We start from the raw sequence: 22,346 nt of genomic DNA, 5'->3' as shown, positions 1-22,346 counted from the left end.
CATTACTCTATAGGTCAGTCCGAACACAACCATATGTAGGTTTACGCAGATTCTCTAATGTTATATATTTTTTTTAAATGAAATCCTTTTTTTTGGCAATTAATTATAAATAAAATGGGACTATTGTGACGCTTATAACGGTTTTATTTTTTCACCTACGGGGCTGTATGGGGTGTCATTTTTTCCGCCATGATCTCTAGTTTTTATTAATACCATATTTGTGAAGATCGGACGTTTTGATCACTTTTTATTAATTTTTTTATATATATAATGTAACATAAAATCGGTAATCCGCGCACTTTTTTCCCTCTTTTCGTGTACGCCGTTTACCGTTCGCAATGACGCTTGTTATATTTTAATAGATCGGACAATTACGCACGCTACGGTATATTATATGTTTATCTATTTATTTATTTTTATATGTTTTATTTATATAATGGGAAAGGGGGGTGATTTCAACTTTTATTGGGGGAGGGGTTTTGGGGTAGTGTGTTAGTGTTTTTAACTTTTTTTTTTTTACACATTTGAAGTCCCTTTGGGGGACTTTTACATTCACTACTTGGATTTTTACACTGATGAATGCTATGCCATAGGCATAGCATTGATCAGTGTTATCGGCGCTCTGCTCATTGAGCCTGCCTGTGCAGGCTCAGTGACCAGAGCGCCGATCGGACCGCACGGAGGCAGGTGAGAGAGCTCCGGCGGCCCGTTTTACCGATCGGGAACCCCGCAGTCACACTGCGGGGGTCCCGATCGGTAGGTGACAGGGGACTCCCCCTGTCACTTACACTTAAACGCCGCGGTCGCGCCGCGATCGCGGTGTTTAAGGAGTTAATGACACGCGGCAGTGCGATTGCTGCAGCGTGTCATTACCGGTGAGGTCCCGGCTGCTGATTGCAGCCGGCCCCCACCTGCTATGAAGCGTGCTCCGCTCCGGAGCACGCTTCATAGCGGGAGAAACACCCAGGGCGTACAGTTACGCCCTAGGTCGTCTGGGGACAGACTTCCATGGCGTAACTATACGCCCTGGGTCGTCTAAGGGTTAAAGCATACCAGTTGCAAATTTTTTTTTTTTTTAAGAACTTAACAGGGGCTATGATCACAAGCAGTTTTGCAATATACTCTATTTGAGTTTTTAATGTCAAAAGGGGTTTTTCAGCGAAGATCTTTTTCTTTCAAATCAACTGGTTTCAGAAAGTTATATAGGTTTGTGATTTACTTCTATGTAAAAATTTCCAGTCTTCCAGTACTTATAACCTGCTGTATGTCCTGCAGGAAGTGGCATTTTCTTTTCAGTCTAACACAGTGCTCTCTGCTGCCACCTCTGTCCATGTCAGGAACTGTCCAGAGCAGGAGAGGTTTTCTATGGTGATTTGCTACTGCTCTGGACAGTTCCTGTCTTAGACCGAGGTAGCAGCAGAGAGCACTGTATTAGACTGGAAAGAATACACCACTTCCTGCAGGACATACAGCAGCTGGTAAGTACTGAAAAACTTGAGATTTTGAAATAGAAGTAAATTACAAATCTATATAACTTTCTGAAACCTGTGGATTTAAAAGAAAAAGATTTTCGCCGGGGGACCCCTTTAAATCTACATCATACGTATGGCCAAACTGTGGTCAATGCTCCCTCCGATGCTGATATTTGGTCTTTTCCAAACACAGGAAGTCCCAGTCCTTTGTGCACTCACACAAGGAAAGGCGATTGTTCATCATGCAGGCTGTATGAACTGAAATCAATTAAATTAGGATAATTATATTATTAATTTCGCTAATTATATCATCAGCTCTGCAGCTTACCAGGAGACACTGCTCTTTGTTATGTAACAAATCAGTTGGCAAAATGTCACTGTGTGGTTACAGAGGTTTTGGTGCTGTGTGACAGGAGAGCTGGCCATACAATGCGAGCACCCTCAGAATTTTCTTCTACTGTATGTAGATGCACAGCAGCTGTACACATGCACAATGAAGACTTGTCCCGCTCCCTGCGCTCTCAGGAATGTCTGTCAATCAATGCCAAGCCATGTCTGTGAGCGTGCAAAGGACTGTGTTTGGTCTTTTTTTTTTTTTTTTTTTTTTTAACAGAGAAAAGGCTAAATATCGGCACAGAGGGAGTACGGACTACAATTTCACAGGAAGAGAGACACATAGTGGGCATGTGCATACAGTTGATTTAAACATAGGAAAAAAAAAAAAGTATATTGCAAAACTGCTTGTGATTACAACCGATATAAAATTCTTAGAAAAAAAATTCGCAACAGTCCAGTGGTCTGTAACATCATATACTTTTAGGCAGAAAAGCAATTCATGGCCAAAAAGCGGAAACTGAAATAATACTGGAACGAGTGGTTTTTCATATTTAGGCTATGTTCACACAACACACTTATGACAAGAACAGCCGTTGTTTTCAATTTACACAATGGCCGTTCTTTTCATTATGGAATTATTTTCACTGAAGTCAATGCAAACAACGGTTGTTGTTTCAACGTATTGAATGATGGCCATTGTTATGTCGAAATAACAATCATGTCAATTATTTCTGTCCGTTGTCCCTAGACTTCAATGCAATTTGCCTTTAAAACAACAGCCATTGTTTTTAGAGCCAAATAACAGCCATTGTTTATGTCGAGTGAACATAGCCTTTTAAGTGGATGTACCATCTCAGAATTCCCAATTTTTTTTCTTCGTTACCCTGTCAGGAAGAAAACTGCGTCGGGCTTAGGAACTGGGCAGTGCTTTGAAAAATGGGCCGCGCCACCGGGATAACAGGATCAGCAGCGTAATGGAAAAAAAAAACTTTTTTGCATTTTGAGATAGTTCATTCGCTTTAAAGATCTGCCATTGCATCCCTTACCTGAAATTTGGGGAAATGTTATGTAGATATGCATGTTTTAGTGGAAATTATTTATTTAAGAGTTGCCTCCCTTCTATTATGTGTTTTGTATAATATAAATATATATATTTTTTTTTTTAAATAAAAGTGTACTTTGTTTTGACCAGATATTTCTAGAAACTTTTTCCACATACCCTCACTCATAAAAGGAAATGTCAATTACCAATCTTGACAAGCTGCATCCACTGCACACTGTGTGAGCCGACAGCAACAAGAGAGAAGCCAATTGTTGCTCCAACTATGCAATGCGTCCCGGAGATTGGAAGCTTCAGGAAGGAGGCGATCAACTGCCAGACAGCCGAACCTGCAAAGAGGAGGAGGAGGAGGAGGAGACTGTTACTGGTCCACACACACCGCGGATGCAAGATCACAAATAGGAGCAATAGCACTTAAAAAAAAAGGGGGGGGTGGGGGGGAGATTTTAGCAATGGGCTGCCTATTATTTACAATAGGAGGAATGTGCCTTTTGTAATAGCAAAAACAATTCTGCCATAATCCCTTTAAATGTCTATAAAAGAACATGGTCAGATTATTTATTATAAAACGTGAGTGGATATAAGGTTTCAACAATAGGTATTTTTTCTTTTTAGAACATTTAGCTTTTAGGCTGGGTTCACACTACGTATATTTCAGTCAGTATTGTGGTCCTCATATTGCAACCAAAACCAGGAGTGGATTAAAAACACAGAAGGGATCTGTTCACACAATGTTGAAATTGAGTGGATGGCCGCCATATAACAGTAAATAACGGCCATTATTTCAATACAACAGCCGTTGTTTTAAAATAACAGCAAATATTTGCCATTAAATGACGGCCATCCACTCAATTTCAACATTGTGAGAACAGATCCTTTGTGTTTTCAATCCACTCCTGGTTTTGGTTGCAATATGAGGACCACAATACTGACTGAAATATACGTAGTGTGAACCCAGCCGTAATGCGCCAGGGGGCGGCCCTGTGACCCTACTGGCTCTTATGCTAAGAAGAGGCATGATTCCCGAAGTGGTTTCCTGCAAGCCTTGACTACTTAGCTGCTAAGCACCACCCCAATGCCTATACAGGTATCATTTACAATGTGCATTTTGGCCATATGAGTGGTGCTCATAGCTATTACTTATATGGCTGGAAACAGTGCTGGAGGGTATATAACACTATATTTATAACTGCACCAGTCATTTTATCTTGGATTGGTTCCCTTTAAGCAACTTTCTTAAAATACCAGACTAACTATGCATGACCCATCTCAATTGTTCAGCAATAAGCCATTTTTTAAGGGGTTAAGAGATTAGATTCTAACTGTAATGACGTGTTAAAAAAAAAAAAAAAAAAAAGTTTAAATAGGCGAGTAGAGAGTAGGCCTTTTATGCTTGATAAATGTAACTTGAATAACTATTAGTGGATATGACAAAGACAAATGTTCAAGTACCTGATACAAATACTTAGGGCTGTGCGATTCTGGCCTAAAATTGAAATCTTGATTTTCTTTCTATTCTCCCCCTCCCCCAATATATAAACAAGCTCAAAATGACAAAATGCTTTTTACACTAGGAAGGCTTAGCTATGAAGACTGTTCAGCAGAATGGTAACTAACAATTCGTCTAATAATTATGATGAACATGATGCCAGGATGGTCCCACAACTTTATCACCGATCCCCAGGATAAGTAATGTAGACTCACTGACCATTGGTACCACCACAGCCATGACAATGGGGTCTCCAGTTCAAAATGAGCAGTGGTTATGAGTGGGAAAAAATGGTGCTGCTCAATGTCGTGATCATCAGGGGGCTTAAAGAGTTGTTTGTTTTTTGTTCTTTTTTGGGGGGGGGGTTGAAAAACAACTCCAAAAGAAAAACAATTATTTGTATGCAAAAAACATTAACATAGTACTCCAAAGCATTATTACCTGTCAGTGTTACCCTGATAGTAGTTACTATACAATAGATCCGAGGGGCATTGTTAGGCCCCCAATTGTCATGGTAATCAATGACACTCCTCGTTCCCCGAATTGCCGTTGACTGTCCAGCCCCTTTAAAGTGACCATGTTTTACAAATGCTAGATAACCCCTTTAAAAGGAATCTGTCAGCTCCCGGGCCCTACCTAAGGTGCTGACAGTGTGCTGTAGCTGGCAGTCCCCTAGTAAGCACAATCTCGGTCTCCTACTGTACTGAAGAGGCAAAGAGGAGTTGTTTGTACCACACTCTGGCACACCTCTCTTCCTCCTCCCTCTACTTCATGAATAATTAAGCTGCTTGGCCTCCTGCTCCCTCAGCTGTCAGCCAGTGTCTCTGATTGCAGACCAGTCCTCTGTAGGCAGATATGTCTGAAAGAAACTTATAGTTGAATCTCTGATCCCAAATGTGTTGGAGCTGTGGTCTAGGGGTAACTCACCTGTCTAGACTTGTCAGCAGTTCATTCTCTGGTTCAAATCCCCTAATGGAAATTAAATAGAGGTCTTTGTTTTTATTTTTTAACTCATTATTGTATCATTTTTAAGGCTATGTTCACACACAGTATTTTGCAACTAAAACCAGGAGTGGATTGAAAACACAGAAAGGCTATGTTCAAACACTGCTGAAATTGAGTGGATGGCAAATTATTACTGTTATTTTAAAACAACGGCTGATATTTGCCATTAAATGACGGCCATCTGCTCAATTTCAACAGTAATTATAGTCTTTCAATCCACTCCTGGTTTTGGTTGCAAAATACGGACCAACATACTGAGCAAAATACCATGTGTGAATATTGCCTTAAAAAATGATACAATAATGAGGGGGGGGGGGGGGGGAATAAAGACCTGTATCATTTTCATCAGGGGATTTGAACCAGAGAATTAACTGCTGGCAGGTCTCTAGATAAGAGAGTTATCCCTAGACCACAGCTCCAACACATTTGGGATTAGAGATTCAACTCCAGACACAAACTGCCTACAGAGGACTGATCTGCAATCAGAGACACTGGCTGAACGATCCCACCTTTACTTCCTAGATAGACTCATCTGACAGCTGAGCGAGCAGGAGGCCAGGCAGCATTGATTATTCATGAAGGAGAGGGAGGAGGAAGGAGTGGTGTGCCAGAGAGTGGCACAAACAACTCTTTTTTGCCTCTTCAGTACAGTAGGAGACTAGAGATTGTGCATAATCCGCTGCACAGAAAATGACCAAACCTAAGGGGACTGCCAACTGCCAGCACCTTAGGTAGGGCTCGGGAGCTGACAGATTCCCTTTAATTTCCAGTTAACATCCTGAGGTGAGGCCCAGGCAGCACTTTGGTATTTTGAGTGTGACCTCAATAGAAAAAAAAAATGAGAAGCCCTGGGGTATAAACTACAGATTATATGCTGAGTTTAAATGAGTATTCTGCTGAAATTAAACACTTATTAAATTGCTGCCTTGGCACAGAACAAACAGCCTAATCGCAATTCTTCGCACTCCCCCGGTGTCCTCCCGCGTCATCCTTGGGCCCTGGCTTAACAATCCTGCCTCCACTTCCTAGATGAACTTGTCTGGCAGTGACAGCCTACACAGCCAATCACTGACTGTAACGGGACAGCGCAGCGGCCAGTTACTGGCTAAGCAGGCTGTCACTGTCAGATGAGTCCATCTAGGAAGTAAAGGTGGGATCGTTCAGCCAGGGCCCAAGGATGACGCAGGAGGACAGTGGGGGAGCGTGAAAAGGTAAGAATAGGCTGTTTGTTATGTTCTCCGCAAGGGCGACAACATAATAAAAGCTTACATTTTAGCAGAATATCCCTTTAATTTATATTGGTTTATTCTTTTAGCATAAAATCCATAGCATATATACTACATGGCAATGGCAACATATCCTAAAACTAAATGTTTGTAATTCTCTTCCAAGTGACTGTGTAACAGTTTACCTGCCATGTTATAAAGTCTCTATTGTTCATGTGCCTCCACCGAGTCCGTACAGCACCTCAGTATTGTGTTTTACACAGGAGATTGTATTAATATGTATTAGTCTCTCATGTGACTAACCAGCAATATTTTAAGCAGGAACTGAAAATGTCCCTGGCAAGGTGTCCATGTACTCTGGATAAGGAGGTCAGTCTGGAGGGGCCTGAACTGCTATTTATGTTGCATGTTAAGGAAGGGACCAATACATTAGCAGTCTTAGATCCCAGTTTATTTATAAACATTTCACAATAAGGAAAGTGGCAAAACCACAAATAATTAATCACTTCCTGTACAAAAACAACCACAAAATATGATGGGTGCAAGCAAGCAACACTGAAGGTGACAGAAGAGCAAATGATCACAAATTAGAAATCCCATGCATTTTTCTTTCTATGTACAAAGACCTAGTTTTATGGCAGTGTGTAAGTGGTAATGCAACACTTTCTGATGTCTGATCTCAGCTGTAAATTTGGAGAGTCTGCCAAGCCAGATTTATAGGGAGTCAATGTACCCTTCAGAGTATATTCATATCATCTGCTCAAATGTGAAGCTGGTACGCTACATGTGACTGCGCCATATCCGCTGCAGATCTGACGCTAGTATGTAGCTTCCTGACAGCAAGGACTGCTGCCGGCAACAATTATGGAATCAACACAAGAAAGGCTGTTACCGAATATACTGCGGACAGAATGTGGACCTATTCATTTCTTTGGTCCATACATCTGGTCAAGTAAGGGCCCTATTCCACCGGACGATTATCGTTTAGATTATCGTTAAGTCGTTCGAATGTAAACGATAATCGTAATTGATAAACGATAATTGTTGATCGCTTTATAAGACCTGGACCTATTTTTATCGTTGCTCGTTCGCAAATCGTTCGCATTGAATAAGACATCGTTTGGTCGTTCGCAATAGATACGAACGCAACAGCAAATAAATAGCGAAGAAAAAACTATCGCAATTACGATCATAAGTAACAATTATCGTTCCATGGAAATGAGTGAACGTTTTCAGGTCTTTCGCAATAGCGGTCGTTTGAGATCGTTAATCGTTAACGACTATGCAAACGATAATCATCCGGTGGAATAGGGCCCTAAGGCTGGGTTGACACTGTTTTTGCAATCCATTTTTTTTTATCCGTTTTTGCAAAAAAAATGGATGAAAAACGGATGTGTGTGTGCATCCATTTTGATCTGTTTTTCCATTGAATTCCATGATAAAAAAAACGGAACCGTTTTTTAACGGACACAAAAAAATGAGGTCGACTATGTATGTTTTGATCCCTTTTTTGTAATAAGGGAATTCAATGGAAAACAGATAAAAAAAACATGTATTCGTTTTTCCCATCCTTTTTTGCAAAAAAAAAATGGATGGAAAAAAAAAACAAACAAAAAAAAAAAAAAAAAACGGTGTGAACCAAGTCTTACAGATCTGTGTCAGGGTTGTAATCCGTGAAACAAAAAAACAAGGAGGGGCAAGCCATTGTGCGCTCGGTACTTGCGAATGACCTATCGTGAATTGAATTCCTGAATGTAGACGTCCATGCAAATGTGGACAGGTTGCAGACGATTAAAGATGGGGAGGGCTACGGATGCACAGTATACATTAGACTAACTGCAAAACAACTTCAAATCACTAATGCAAATATAATAAACTATTCTATAATGCAAAAGAGCTTCATTCTGAACTCACAAGGCCGTTTCCCCTTATAGTCCCTCACTTATCATACGCTGCCCATAAGAGCCTATGGAGGGAGGAGGGGCCAAGGAGGATACGTGAGCAGGAAAAGCTGAGAAACAGTCTGCGGAGACTGCAGGCTTTTTGCTCAGAGACAACGCTGGATTCACAGGTTAGATTGTCTTGGAATCTGTAGTATCTGAAGGTTTGCAGGACCCTGTTTTTAGAGTGTTTTGTAGTAACAGCCTTTGGCTGTATCCATTGTTTTCCCCAGACTCCTCAGGGCTGCAACCAACTTCTTCAGCCACCGGTAATCACATGCTAAGAGTTCAGGTTCAATCTCAGGAGGCGACACGCCTTCTTTACCATGAGAACAGTGATCTGTGGAACAGTCTACCCCAGGACCTAATCACAGCAAAACAATGGAGGCTTCACTACAGGCACAGACAAGTTCTTAGAACAAAAAAATATCAAATGTAAACTAAGGGCCAGTTCACATGGAGGAATCAGCGCTAAATTTTACTCACTGAAAATTCCGCCTGAAAATATAGTGCAGAGCCAAATTCCATTGAGTTCAATGGAATTTGTGCTCTGCAGTTCACATAGCGGAATTTCCGTGGCAGAAAAAAAAAAAAAGTCTGACTTATAACTCGGTCAGAGCGGGGATAAATTGTGCTGCAGCTGCGGTCCTCTCCCAGCTCTATCTTCTGAATACTCAAACCTTTTGACATGACTATGACAAGTCAAGTGTTTTTTTTTTTTAAAACGACAGGTACACTTTAAGGTTTCATAAAGCCAGAATATTCAGCCATTAAACATTCTGTGTCATATCTGTAAATTGAACATCCTCGAAGTGTGGTGATTCTACAGGTAATGCCAGAGGTCGTAGGGAGACTCCTTGCTATGACTACTGTAAAGACTAAGGCCTCTTAACACATAAGGAAAATCTATTTGGATTTATTAGCAGGAAATCTGGGCAGGGGCAGCACTCCCCCAGAAGTAATATGGAGAACATTATGGAGCAGTACTGAGCAGTCTTAAGTGTGAGCACTGGGATGATACACAGAGATTTGGAAGCCAAAGCCAGGAATAGGTTTAAAAATGCACCTGTTCCTGGCTTTGGTTTCAAAAATCTGTCAGATAAATCTCTCTCTGTAAACACACCATTACTATAACCTCTGTAATCCCATCCCTCAGCAAGCTGATAATTTGTTTCCTGATTGAGAAGTTTAATGGCGGGTTTACAAAGAGATTTATCTGACAGATTTTTTTTAAGCCAAAGCCAGGAATGGATTTGAAAAGAGGAAAAATCTCAGGCTTTCCTTTAAAACCTGATCTCTGTTTATAGTCTGTTTCTGGCTTTGGCTTCAAATCTTTGGCAGATAATCTTTCTGTGTAAATGGACCCTTACTTTCCAGTTGTCAGTGGCATCCGTGGCCTGAGCTCTGCATCACACAGCCAGAAGCTCAGGGCCCTGGTGGCATGGTTACTGGCAACCTACAGCTACAGGTAGGTGACACACTCATCCCAGCCGGGCCTGGAGTTGCATCTGAAGAACACCCCCAGCTGGATCCATCGCTGTAACATCTACTTCATTACCACCGCCCATACACAGAAGCAGGGCATAACCAGAGAGACAGGCAGGAAACCAACCCAAATAATACAATCAATGGAGAGCAGGTGAAGAGCCAGAACAGCACCACACTATGCCTTCTAGTACTGTGCTACCAGTACCTTGCTACTACTACTATCCACTATACCTCTACTACTACTACGTCCCTAATCCACTGTACCTCTACTACTACCCTCCTCATCCACGATATGCGGATGAACATATTAGGCATAACTTCTTATATGGGGCACAGAGGGGGCTTGTCTACTATTTGTTACTGTGTGAATACACAGTTGCTGCCTCGATCATAGCATCTGAGGAGACTGCAGAGAGAAAATGTTCTATTTAGCAAAAAATAAAAATAAAAGATTGAGATTTAAATTGAGAATTGTCCGTAATGTAAAAAAAATAAAAAAAAATTAAATCTAATTTTTGGGGCCATATCGCCCAGCCCTAAATTCCCTTGCATTACAGATTTATGCAAAGTTTGTAGAAAAAACAATGACCTTTAAAAATGTGATTACTCAACGCCACAAAATGCAGGTAACTGGTAGAATGGCAGTGGTCAGGATTAGGCAGAGAAATCAATAATACCCAAACCAACTAAGCGAGTACTAGCAACACACACAGGTGCATATATATATATATATATATATATATATATATATATATATATATATATATAATATATTTTTTTTTTTTTTTTTTTTTTTTTATAGAGGAGTGAGAGAGAACAGCAAAAAAACATAACCAACAAGCTACTTACCAACCATAGCGCTAACCTCTCCCGCCATCAGTAAATCCACAGAGCTGTTGTAAAGGTTTACATCGATGATACCTTTCCGGATAGTTTCCCCAACTTTAGCTCCTAGCAGCACAGAGCCGGTCGTTTCAAAAATTGAAGCCAATATGCACGCCTGCCGCAAAGTCACCACTCCCGAACCCACCGCCGTGCCAAACGAATTGGCCACGTCATTCGCACCGACAGAAAAGGCCAAGATGAAAGCTATGACGAAGCCCAATATAACCATCCATAAATAGTCATCCAGAACCATTTTTGCTGATTGGTTTTATCCTTATTCCAGGCCAAAAAAGATGATGAAGTAGTAAAAAAAAAAAGTAGAGCAAGAACAAACAGAACAACAGACTAAATGAAGCCGGCTCCACCGTATGAAAACCTGTCGAGCAGAGCTACGTAAACAGCGATCGGCTCTATCTGGAAATTGCTAGTTAGTGTTCAAGAGAATGAACAAAGTGCTAACTAAGGATTATAAAAGTACTGTCAGTAAAGTTGCTGTGGGCGTGCTCAGTCACCAGTGACGCGCATTCCATATTTTTCTCCCAAATGAGTTTTCTTGATATTATTCAGTCCTACAAAAAAAACACATAATAAGAATTATTGTAAAGTAAATGTAACAAAAGAAGAAATAAATCTGCTGGCCGGGTTTTAGCTTCAGCATGTGACATTTCAACCCTCATACACAAAGAAATAAGATTATTATAAGACCCAACAAGCTCAGTTATGTAAGCACGGCTGAAATTCAACACTGTCTGGCCGAAACACGTGTACAAGAATAAGGACAGTTCAAAGGAAGAAGAAATGTGCGCCCTGGAATAACATAGCTATACATACATTTTATATGGTTCCGAGTAATGTGGAGCTCACTCGGCTTCTGTGTGACTGCCTGATATAGTATAGTGCAGCACGCAGCAGGGACGTGAAAGGGCATTGTTCATTAACAGGTCATCCTGACTACTGTGCCCCATACTACGGCCCAAACAGCAGCTACACAAAACATTGTGCAAGCAGGTGGATTGTGTTTAAAGGGGAACTGCAGTGAGTATCTGTTATTTAAAAACGACGTGGTTAAAGCGACTCTGTACGCACAATCTGACCCCCCCCCCTCCCCAAACCACTTGTACCTTCGGGTAGCTGCTTTTAATCCAAATTTAATGAAATTGGCGTGGCCTTCATTGTGTGTCCGCCCTAGGATTGCAATGCCTCCCCGTCCTCCTCATCACTAACGGTCCTTTTACACGGAACGATTTATCGTTCGAATTTGCACGATAACGATCAAATTAGAACGATAATTGTGCCTGTAAGCGCAGCGAACGATCAAGCAACGAGCGAGAAATCGTTCATTTTGATCTTTCAACATGTTCTCAAATTATCGTTGGTCGTTCGCAAAAAATTCGCAGATCGTTCCGTTTAAACATTCTTTCAACGATTTCGTTAAGCGATCGCATAACGACTTTTCCGTACGATGTATCGTTCTGTCTAAACGCTGATCGTTATAAATGATCCAGCTCATGTGCAGTGTTCACACAGGTGATGAATAGGAGAAATTGTTCTTGGGGCGTTCCTAATGATGAAGAATGTGGAGAAGGGACGGAGAGATGTTGCAAGTCTAGGGCAAGTCTAGGTCTCCAAACTGCGGCTCTCCAACCACCACAATACCCATCATGCCCGGAAAGCTAAAGGTTTGGATTTGGCTGTCCAGGCATGATGGGAAATGTATTATTGCAACAGCTGGAGAGCCGCAGTTTGGAGACCCATCGTCTAAGGCATACACAATCTAGGCCACGGCCGTTTGGCACAGGGCTGCAAGTTTAAAAGTTGTTTTTTAGGACAATAACTGCATCACCTGCCAAACGGACCCCAGGACAGATCTTGGATTAAAAGCAGCTATTCGTAGGTACAAGTGGTTTGGGGGGGACAGATTGTGGGTACAGAGTCGCTTTAAGGAGGTTATATATAGTATTTGTATATTAAAAAAGGTGAATCCCTGTACTGGACTGTTTCCCCACAGGGCATGATGTATTATCATCATGCCAGGAAGGGGGAAACATTTCGAATTTGTTCGGCCTTTGAAATGACAGGATCGTGTGGTTCTGTATTTTCAAATCAACTGGTGTCAGAAAACTATACAGATCTAAAATTACTTTTATTTAAAAATCTACAGTCTTTCAGTACCTATCAGCTGCTGTATGTCCTGCAGGAAGTGGTGTATTCTTTCCAGTCTGACACACTGCTGTCTGTGACATGAACTGTCATGAGCAGGAGAGGTTATCTATAGGGATTTACGGCTACTCTAAGCAGTTCTTATCATGGATAAAGGTGGCAGCAGAGAGCACTGTGTCAGATTGGAAAGAATACACCACTTCCTGCAGGACAGACAGCAGCTGATAAGTACTGGAGAATGTTAAATAATTTACAAACCTATATAACTGACACCAGTTGACGTCAATTTTTTTTTTTATTTTTTTTGCTGGAGTACCCCTTTAACACCTCTATGACCCCAATACCCCTCCATTTCTAACATTTATATACATTTCAGCTCGTTTGCTTCTCATTCCCCACTCGCTGCCGCCGCTTTTACACGCACCAGCACCGAGCGAGTCCGGGGGGGCTGCCCAGGTGATCGCTAGATTGTCCGGGCAGCCCATAGCACACAGCAGCAGTCTGCTGCTGCCGCCGCTGCTCCTGTACCAAAGAGCGGCGGCAGCAGATCGTTGCTGTAGGAGTTGTTTGTCTTTCATGTTGAAAGACAAACAACTGCAACGATTAGCCGACATGAACGATGTCGGCTGATCGTTGCCTTCTATTCCACGGGACGATCATTGGCCATAACGGCCGATAATCGTTCCGTGGAATAGGGCCTTTAGTCTGAAGACCCCCCCCCCCCCCTGGCAAACAATACATTTAAGGTACTTCAAACAACATAAGGAGGGTCTTCCTTTACTAGGATTGGCTGAGTAGACTGAGGATGATGATGCTCTAATGTAGGCAGAAGTATTACCGAGGCATCGAGCCCCCATGCCACCTCACCGCCATGTAAGCGCCCTGACAGGTTGTAAGCTGCACGTGACGGCGTTAGGCAACTAAACTTCATTCACATCTCATGAATTATTAAAACTTATCTGCGGAGCTGTTAATCCTTTTATTCCCTGAATCATGTGAAATACTCGGAGGCACATCCTCAACCCAACAAAAACTAGAGAGAATTTGTTGCTGAGGAAAAAAAAGAAAAAAAAAAAAGTAATTGTTACAATGGCAGATGAAGCCGTTCAGAGCGCTGACTGTGATGACACCATCAGATGTGACGGGCAGCACAAATGACATCCTGACTCATCAGCCACATCAGAGACCGCTGCGAGGAAAGCGCAATATCCTATGTATCAACTATATCATTGTCTGGGACACTCATCCCCCAACCTGCTGCAGAACTACAACTCCCAGCATGCTAATGTGCTATCCTATAAATCAAATATATCATTGTCTGGGACACCGATAACCCCAACCTGCCGCAGAACTATAACCAGTGTGTCATCCTATGAATAAACAAGGCTATTGTATAGGACAGTGGTCCCTGATGTGTAGTATTGCTGGAACAGCAGGAGCCCCAGGATGGGGAATGCTGGGTACATTGTACAGTGATGTCACTCTGTATTAGGGTATACAGATGAATGCTAGCATGCTGGGGACACATTCTAGAACAGGGGTGTCAAACACCAGCCCAATACCATCATGCCTGGATAGCCAAAGCATTAGCTGTGCAGGCCTGATGGGAAGTGTAGTTTTCCAACAGCTGGAGGGCTGGAGCTTGACATCCCTGTTGTAGAGCATGGCAAATACATGACCAGTCATTGCCCCTCATCCTGTATCCACACCACAGCTCCCAAGCACAGTGTAATCATGTGACCCTCTATATACACAGTATATACACCGTATAGTGGCATCCTGCCTGACAGCCACATGGTTCCCTTCTGCTGCTGCCACCTGCCGGCCACACTTGGTATAGTCTCCTCTATACAGCAGCTACCAATGGGGCTGCCTGGTGTTATATCACCAAGGGAAAGCCAGCGCCATATGCCAGGTGCCCACCTATGCCCTTCATGACGTCAGCTGAACACGTGACCCCAACACTGTGAGCAGCAGTAGTGCTATATTACTGAGGAGCGCCTCCATAGCCCGCCTGTGTACAGAGCAGCACACGTCTCCTGCCTCTCCATAGAGACATACAGGGAGATTACAGGGGAACTACGGAGGACACGAGGGACAATCCACAGGGCTCCCATCGTGTCAGTGCGGCTCCTATCATGTGTATAGCGGCCCGCTCCTGTCAGTGCCCGGCGGTGCAGCACCTATCCTCTGTATAGCGGCCCGCTCCTGTCAGTGCCCGGCGGTGCAGCACCTATCCTCTGTATAGCGGCCCGCTCCTGTCAGTGCCCGGCGGTGCAGCACCTATCCTCTGTATAGCGGCCCCGCTCCTGTCAGTGCGGCTCCTATCCTCCGTATAGCGGCCCCGCTCCTGTCAGTGCGGCTCCTATCCTCCATATAGCGGCCCCGCTCCTGTCAGTGCGGCTCCTATCTATCCCCCCGCTCCTGTCAGTGCGGCTCCTATCCTGTGTATAGCGGCCCCGCTCCTGTCAGTGCCCGGCAGTGCAGCACCTATCCTGTGTATAGCGGCCCCGCTCCTGTCAGTGCGGCTCCTATCCTCCGTATAGCGGCCCCACTCCTGTCAGTGCGGCTCCTATCCTCCGTATAGCGGCCCCGCTCCTGTCAGTGCGGCTCCTATCTATCCCCCCGCTCCTGTCAGTGCGGCTCCTATCCCCCCGCTCCTGTCAGTGCGGCTCCTATCCCCCCGCTCCTGTCAGTGCGGCTCCTATCCCCCCGCTCCTGTCAGTGCGGCTCCTATCCTGTGTATAGCGGCCCCGCTCCTGTCAGTGCCTGGCAGTGCAGCACCTATCCTGTGTATATCGGCCCCGCTCCTGTCAGTGCCCGGCAGTGCAGCACCTATCCTGTGTATATCGGCCCCGCTCCTGTCAGTGCCCGGCAGTGCAGCACCTATCCTGTGTATATCGGCCCCGCTCCTGTCAGTGCCCGGCAGTGCAGCACCTATCCTGTGTATAGCGGCCCCGCTCCTGTCAGTGCCCGGCAGTGCAGCACCTATCCTGTGTATAGCGGCCCCGCTCCTGTCAGTGCCCGGCAGTGCAGCATCTATCCTGTGTATAGCGGCCCCGCTCCTGTCAGTGCCCGGCAGTGCAGCACCTATCCTCCGTATAGCGGCCCCGCTCCTGTCAGTGCAGCACCTATCCTCCGTATAGCGGCCCCGCTCCTGTCAGTGCAGCACCTATCCTCCGTATAGCGGCCCCGCTCCTGTGAGTGCAGCACCTATCCTCCGTATAGCGGCCCCGCTCCTGTGAGTGCAGCACCTATCCTCCGTATAGCGGCCCCGCTCCTGTGAGTGCAGCACCTATCCTCCGTATAGCGGCCCCGCTGTCAGTGCAGCACCTATCCCCCCGCTCCTGTCAGTGCAGCACCTATCCCCCCGCTCCTGTCAGTGCAGCACCTATCCCCCCCGCTCCTGTCAGTGCAGCACCTATCCCCCCCGCTCCTGTCAGTGCAGCACCTATCCCCCCGCTTCTGTCAGTGCAGCACCTATCCCCCCCGCTCCTGTCAGTGCAGCACCTATCCCCCCGCTTCTGTCAGTGCAGCACCTATCCCCCCGCTCCTGTCAGTGCAGCACCTATCCCCCCCTGCTCCTGTCAGTGCGGCTCCTATCCTCCGTATAGCGGCCCCGCTCCTGTCAGTGCGGCTCCTATCCTCCGTATAGCGGCCCCGCTCCTGTCAGTGCGGCTCCTATCCTCCGTATAGCGGCCCCGCTCCTGTCAGTGCGGCTCCTATCCTCCGTATAGCGGCCCCGCTCCTGTCTTCCATATAGCAGCCCCAGCCCAGTCAGTATCCATCAGGGACCCGTGCAGCCTCTCCATTTCCTGCCCCAGTCCCCCTCATGACAGGCACATGTCTCCCTCCCGCCTATCTCCTCCGTACAGGGTTCCGCACACACCAGGCTGCAGCCATCACCCAAGGACACGGCTCCCGTCTCCGGGCCCAGCGGGCCCGCCGCACTGCCGCTCACTCACCTGGGCAGATCAATGGGACCAAGCGCCGCTCTCGCTTCCCTGCAGGTTACTGCTGATGGCTCTGCACTCTGGGACAGGGGGCGGAGCTCTGCCATATTGATCCGCCCAAGACGTCAGAGCGCCACTTCCAATGAAGTCATGCACAGTAACAATGCCCGCCCGTTAGCGCATGCGTAGTGTGTACTGGAGGCTGAGGGAAGCGGAGGAGAGGCAGTGTCACCGAGCACAGCCATATATAGAGACGAGGCGGCACATGGCGGGATAACGGGGCTTACCACACAGCGGCCCGGTAACATGGCGGTCCCCTGTTACAAAAGGTTATACCTGGCTAAAACAGCAATGGCTTATCAGTGTATCCAGTCCTTACAATGAGGGGACTGTAGTAGCTGTGTACAGGGCCGGGACAAGGAGTTTTGGTGCCCTAGGCAGAGAAGACAAATGGCGCCCCCCCCCCCCGAATAGACTGTACGCTATGCGGGGACAGCCAGGAGGCTATACTGTATGTGGGGGTCATGTATACTGTACCCCCTGACTGTAACAGGACCGTGTATACTGTACCCCCTGACTGTAACAGGACCGTGTATACTGTACCCCCTGACTGTAACAGGACCGTGTATACTGTACCCCCCTGACTGTAACAGGACCATGTATACTGTACCCCCCTGACTGTAACAGGATTTTGTATACTGTACCCACTGACTGTAACAGGACCATGTATACTGTACCCCCCTGACTGTAACAGGACCATGTATACTGTACTCCCTGACTGTAACAGGACCATGTATACTGTACCCCATGACTAACAGGACCATGTATACTGTACCCCCTTGACTGTCACAGGACCATGTATACTGTACCCCCTGACTGTAACAGGACCGTGTATACTGTACCCCCTGACTGTAACAGGACCGTGTATACTGTACCCCCCTGACTGTAACAGGACCATGTATACTGTACCCCCTGACTGTAACAGGACCGTGTATACTGTACCCCCTGACTGTAACAGGACCGTGTATACTGTACCCCCTGACTGTAACAGGACCGTGTATACTGTACCCCCTGACTGTAACAGGACCATGTATACTGTACCCCCTGACTGTAACAGGACCATGTATACTGTACCCCCTGACTGTAACAGGACCGTGTATACTGTACCCCCTGACTGTAACAGGACCATGTATACTGTACCCCCTGACTGTAACACACCATGCCACCTGAATGTAGTAGTGTCACACATGGCATCCTGAGAATTTAGGTGTCACACACCAGGCCCCTCGGGTATAATGATGGCGCACATTGTGCTATAGGTATAACAGGAATATACAGCGTTACAGACTTCAGGAACAGAGAAAATGATGCAGCACAGGAGCCTCCCCTATACCATGACAGCACAGTCACAGCGCCATATATACATCATATACTGATCCCGCCACATACACCTCCCCTATACCATGACAGCACAGCGCCATATACACATCATATACTGATCCTGCCACATACACCTCCCCTATACCATGACAGCACAGTCACAGCGCCATATACACATCATATACTGATCCTGCCACATACACCTCCCCTATACCATGACAGCACAGTCACAGCGCCATATACACATCATATACTGATCCTGCCACATACACCTCCCCTATACCATGACAGCACAGTCACATATACACATCATATACTGATCCCGCCACATACACCTCCCCTATACCATGACAGCACAGTCACAGCGCCATATACACATCATATACTGATCCTGCCACATACACCTCCCCTATACCATGACAGCACAGTCACAGCGCCATATACACATCATATACTGATCCTGCCACATACACCTCCCCTATACCATGACAGCACAGCGCCATATACACATCATATACTGATCCTGCCACATACACCTCCCCCATACCATGACAGCACAGTCACAGCGCCATATACACATCATATACTGATCCTGCCACATACACCTCCCCTATACCATGACAGCACAGCGCCATATACACATCATATACTGATCCTACCACATACACCTCCCCTATACCATGACCGCACAGTCACAGCGCCATATACACATCATATACTGATCCTGCCACATACACCTCCCCTATACCATGACAGCACAGTCACAGCGCCATATACACATCATATACTGATCCTGCCACATACACCTCCCCTATACCATGACAGCACAGCGCCATATACACATCATATACTGATCCCGCCACATACACCTCCCCTATACCATGACAGCATAGTCACAGTGCCATATACACATCATATACTGATCCTGCCTGACCCAGTACAAGGACCCAATACAATAAGGATATAAAGCACCAGTGTCAGGAGAATTAGCCTGTACATAATAAACACATGTGTTCACCAACCTGTGGGTCCCAAGCTGTGGCAGGACTACAACTCCTATCATGCTGTGACTGTTGTAGTTTTGGAGCAGCTGGTGACCCACAGGTTGGGGAACAATATGGGAAGTGCTGTGTATAGAGGAGCAGTGCAGGGATATGGGGCAGCCTTGTGACCTAGGTGACCTCCCTTTCCCAGCACTCCCAGCCTCCCTACACCTACAGGATGATGAGAGTCAGTCAGTGAACTCACCAGACAGCAGCCCCAGCAGTTGGCACGGCCTCCAGCAGTCAGATAGTGAGGAGGTCACATGGTGAGGAGGGGGCGGAGCCTCTAGTCCGAGTGAAAGGTCCTAGCAGGTCCTTGCAGGCCATCTTCAGGGCAGAGCAATGATTCTGCTCGGGGTGAGGGGATATTCACACTGCCTGCCCAGGAGGGGAGAGAGTGGGAGGACATGAGGATGCTGAATGTGAGCAGGGAGGGGTAGCACTCTGAGGCCACCAGGAGTACAGGAGCCTGTAGTAATTTTTTTTTTTGGAGATTGAAATTGCGCCCCCTGTAACTCACCCTTAGATGGCGCCCTAGGCCATCGCCTACCCTGGCCTACCCTTTGTCCCGGCCCTGGCTGTGTATGCTCTCTGCTGCCCCTGCACAGCGCCCTCTAAGTTATCTGGTTGTCAAGTGGAATTGCACCACAATCTCGTTCAAGTGAATAGAAGCAGCTATAGGGGGATTTATAGTTTCTTGCCCAGGTGGGTGGACAGTGCAGGGAGAAGATACATAGACATAATGGTCCCTTCTATAGGATCTGTGGCAGCTCCATAGTTTGGACCCCTAGCAATCACAGTGATGGTGCCTCCTAGTGATATTACATCCATTTAGGAAAATCTGATCTAACTGGTGTCAGATGATCTAACTGGTGTCAGATGTTTAACCCCTTAAGGACAGAGCCTGAAATGGCCTTAAAGGACAACTCCCGCGGGACCCCCCCCCCCCAAAAAAAAACACAGACACAGACAGATACCATCCCTCCGGTGACGATCGCCACTCCATTCGCCCGCCGTCCGCCTCACCGTCGCCGCCGTCCAGCGATGTCTCTGATTTCCGGGTCCTGGGGATGGAAAAGGCTGCCAGTGCGCTTGCGCACCGGCAGCCTTTTCATTGGCTGGAGCGCATCACATGGCTTCCAGCAACCTCAGCCAATCAGGGCTGACGAAGCTGGAAGCCATGTGATGCGCTCCAGCCAATGAAAAGGCTGCTGGTGCGCATGTGCACCAGCAGCCTTTTCCGTCCCATTCACTCTATGAAGACGCCGAGGAGGAAGAAGACCCGGACCGCCCCCCGACTCTGACGTCGTCGTCACCAGATGCCGCCCGGGAAAAGAGGACCGTGACGATCGTAATAGGTAATGTATATATTCTTTAACTTCCGGGCAGGGGGGGGTCGGGGGTCCGAAAGTGGGGGAAGGGGGCCAGACCGGGTATTTAACCACATTACAAAGTTATATAACTTTGTAATGTGTGTTAAATAAGCTAAAAAAAATTTTCGTGGGAGTTGTCCTTTAACCCCTTAAGGACAGAGCCTGAAATGGCCTTAAGGACAGAGACAAATTTTATGAATATGACCTGTGTCACTTTAGTCATTAATAACTTCGGGATGCTTTTACCTATCCGGCTGATTCTGAGATTGTTTTCTCGTGACATATTGTACTTTACATTTCTGGTAAAATGGAGTCGATACTTATAACGAATCTTTATGAAAAACACCAAAATAACTTGAAAAATTTTGAAAAAATGCATTTTTCCAACTTTGAAACCTTCCTGCTTATACAGAAAATGGTTATGCCACATAAATTATATATTAAATAGCATTAGCAACATGTCTACTTTATGTTGGCAGCATTTATTAAACTATATTTCATTTTTTTTAGACAATAGAAAGCTTAAATCATTAGCAGCAATTTTCCAAATTTTCTGTAAAATTTCAAAATCAGATATTTTCAGGGACCTGTTCAGGTTGAAAGTGTATTTGAGGGGCCTATATGTTAGAAAGCCCCACAAAGCACCCCATTTCAGAAACTGCACCCCCCAAACTCTGCAAAAGCACATCCAGAAAGTGTTTTAACCCTTTAGGGGAGTCACAGAAATAAAAGCCAAGTGTGTAAGAAATTTGAAAATTTTTATTTTCTGTGCAGAGATTTTATTGTAATCCAATATCTTTCATAATGATAAACCTATTAGCAGAGAAATGCACCCCAATATTGATTGCCCCGTTTCTGCAGTTTATAGAAATACCCCATATGTGGCCGTATTGCGCTATTTGACGCAACCACAGGCCTCAGATATAAAGGAGCGCCCAGTGAATTTCAACGCCTCCGTTATATTTGGTTATTTTTGACCGTACCACTTCAGGTTGGCAGAGGCTCTGGGGTGCCAAAGCATTAAAAACACCCCTAAAGGGACACCATTTAGAAAACTACACCCCTCAAGGAATGTAACAAGGGGTGCGGTGAGCATTTGGACCCCAAAGGGGCTTCACAGATTTTCAGAACAATGTGGTGTAAAAAAAGGAAAAATTCAATTTTTTACACTAAAATGTTGTTCTAGCCTTCATTTTTCATTTTTACAAGGGGATAAAAGAAAAAAAAAACACCAAACGTGTAGCGCAGTTTCTCCCGAGTACAGAAATACCCCACATGTGGACATAAAGTGCCAAGCGGGCGCAGGACGAGCCTCCAAAGGGAAGGAGCGCCAATTGTCCTTTGCAAGCTGGATTTTACTGGAATGGATTTCAAGGGTCAAGTCGCATTTACAGACCCCTCGTGCTGCCAAGACACTGGAAACCCCATTTTGGAAACTACACCCCTCAAGGAATCTAACAAGGGGTGCAGTGAGCATATGGACCCCACTGGTGACGGGCACAAATGTGGAACAATGTGACGTGAAAGGGAAAATTT

General features: G+C 45.5%; 1 protein-coding gene across 8 annotated transcripts in view; it reads right to left on the bottom strand.

The window, feature by feature from the left end:
* The window catches only part of SLC20A2 (solute carrier family 20 member 2), a 111,264-nt gene that overhangs the window by 25,033 nt on the left and 63,885 nt on the right, over positions 1–22,346 (bottom strand). For 6 of the 8 annotated variants that reach the window (XM_069978109.1, XM_069978111.1, XM_069978107.1 and 3 more), the window contains 2 exons: positions 10,866–11,470; positions 3,057–3,197 (listed from right to left, as the gene is read on the bottom strand). In XM_069978109.1, the coding sequence (XP_069834210.1) occupies positions 3,057–3,197; positions 10,866–11,154 (430 nt within the window). In that variant the 5' untranslated portion in view covers positions 11,155–11,470. Of the gene's footprint in view, positions 1–3,056; positions 3,198–10,865; positions 11,471–17,026; positions 17,107–22,346 lie in introns of those variants that run through there. The other 2 variants (XM_069978105.1, XM_069978113.1) reach the window with 1 other exon arrangement.

Source organism: Dendropsophus ebraccatus, chromosome 7, assembly GCF_027789765.1.
Source record: "Dendropsophus ebraccatus isolate aDenEbr1 chromosome 7, aDenEbr1.pat, whole genome shotgun sequence".
Lineage (NCBI taxonomy): Eukaryota > Metazoa > Chordata > Amphibia > Anura > Hylidae > Dendropsophus > Dendropsophus ebraccatus.
The sequence above is the reverse complement of the archived record's forward strand: the minus strand, read 5'-3'. Positions and strand labels throughout refer to the sequence as shown.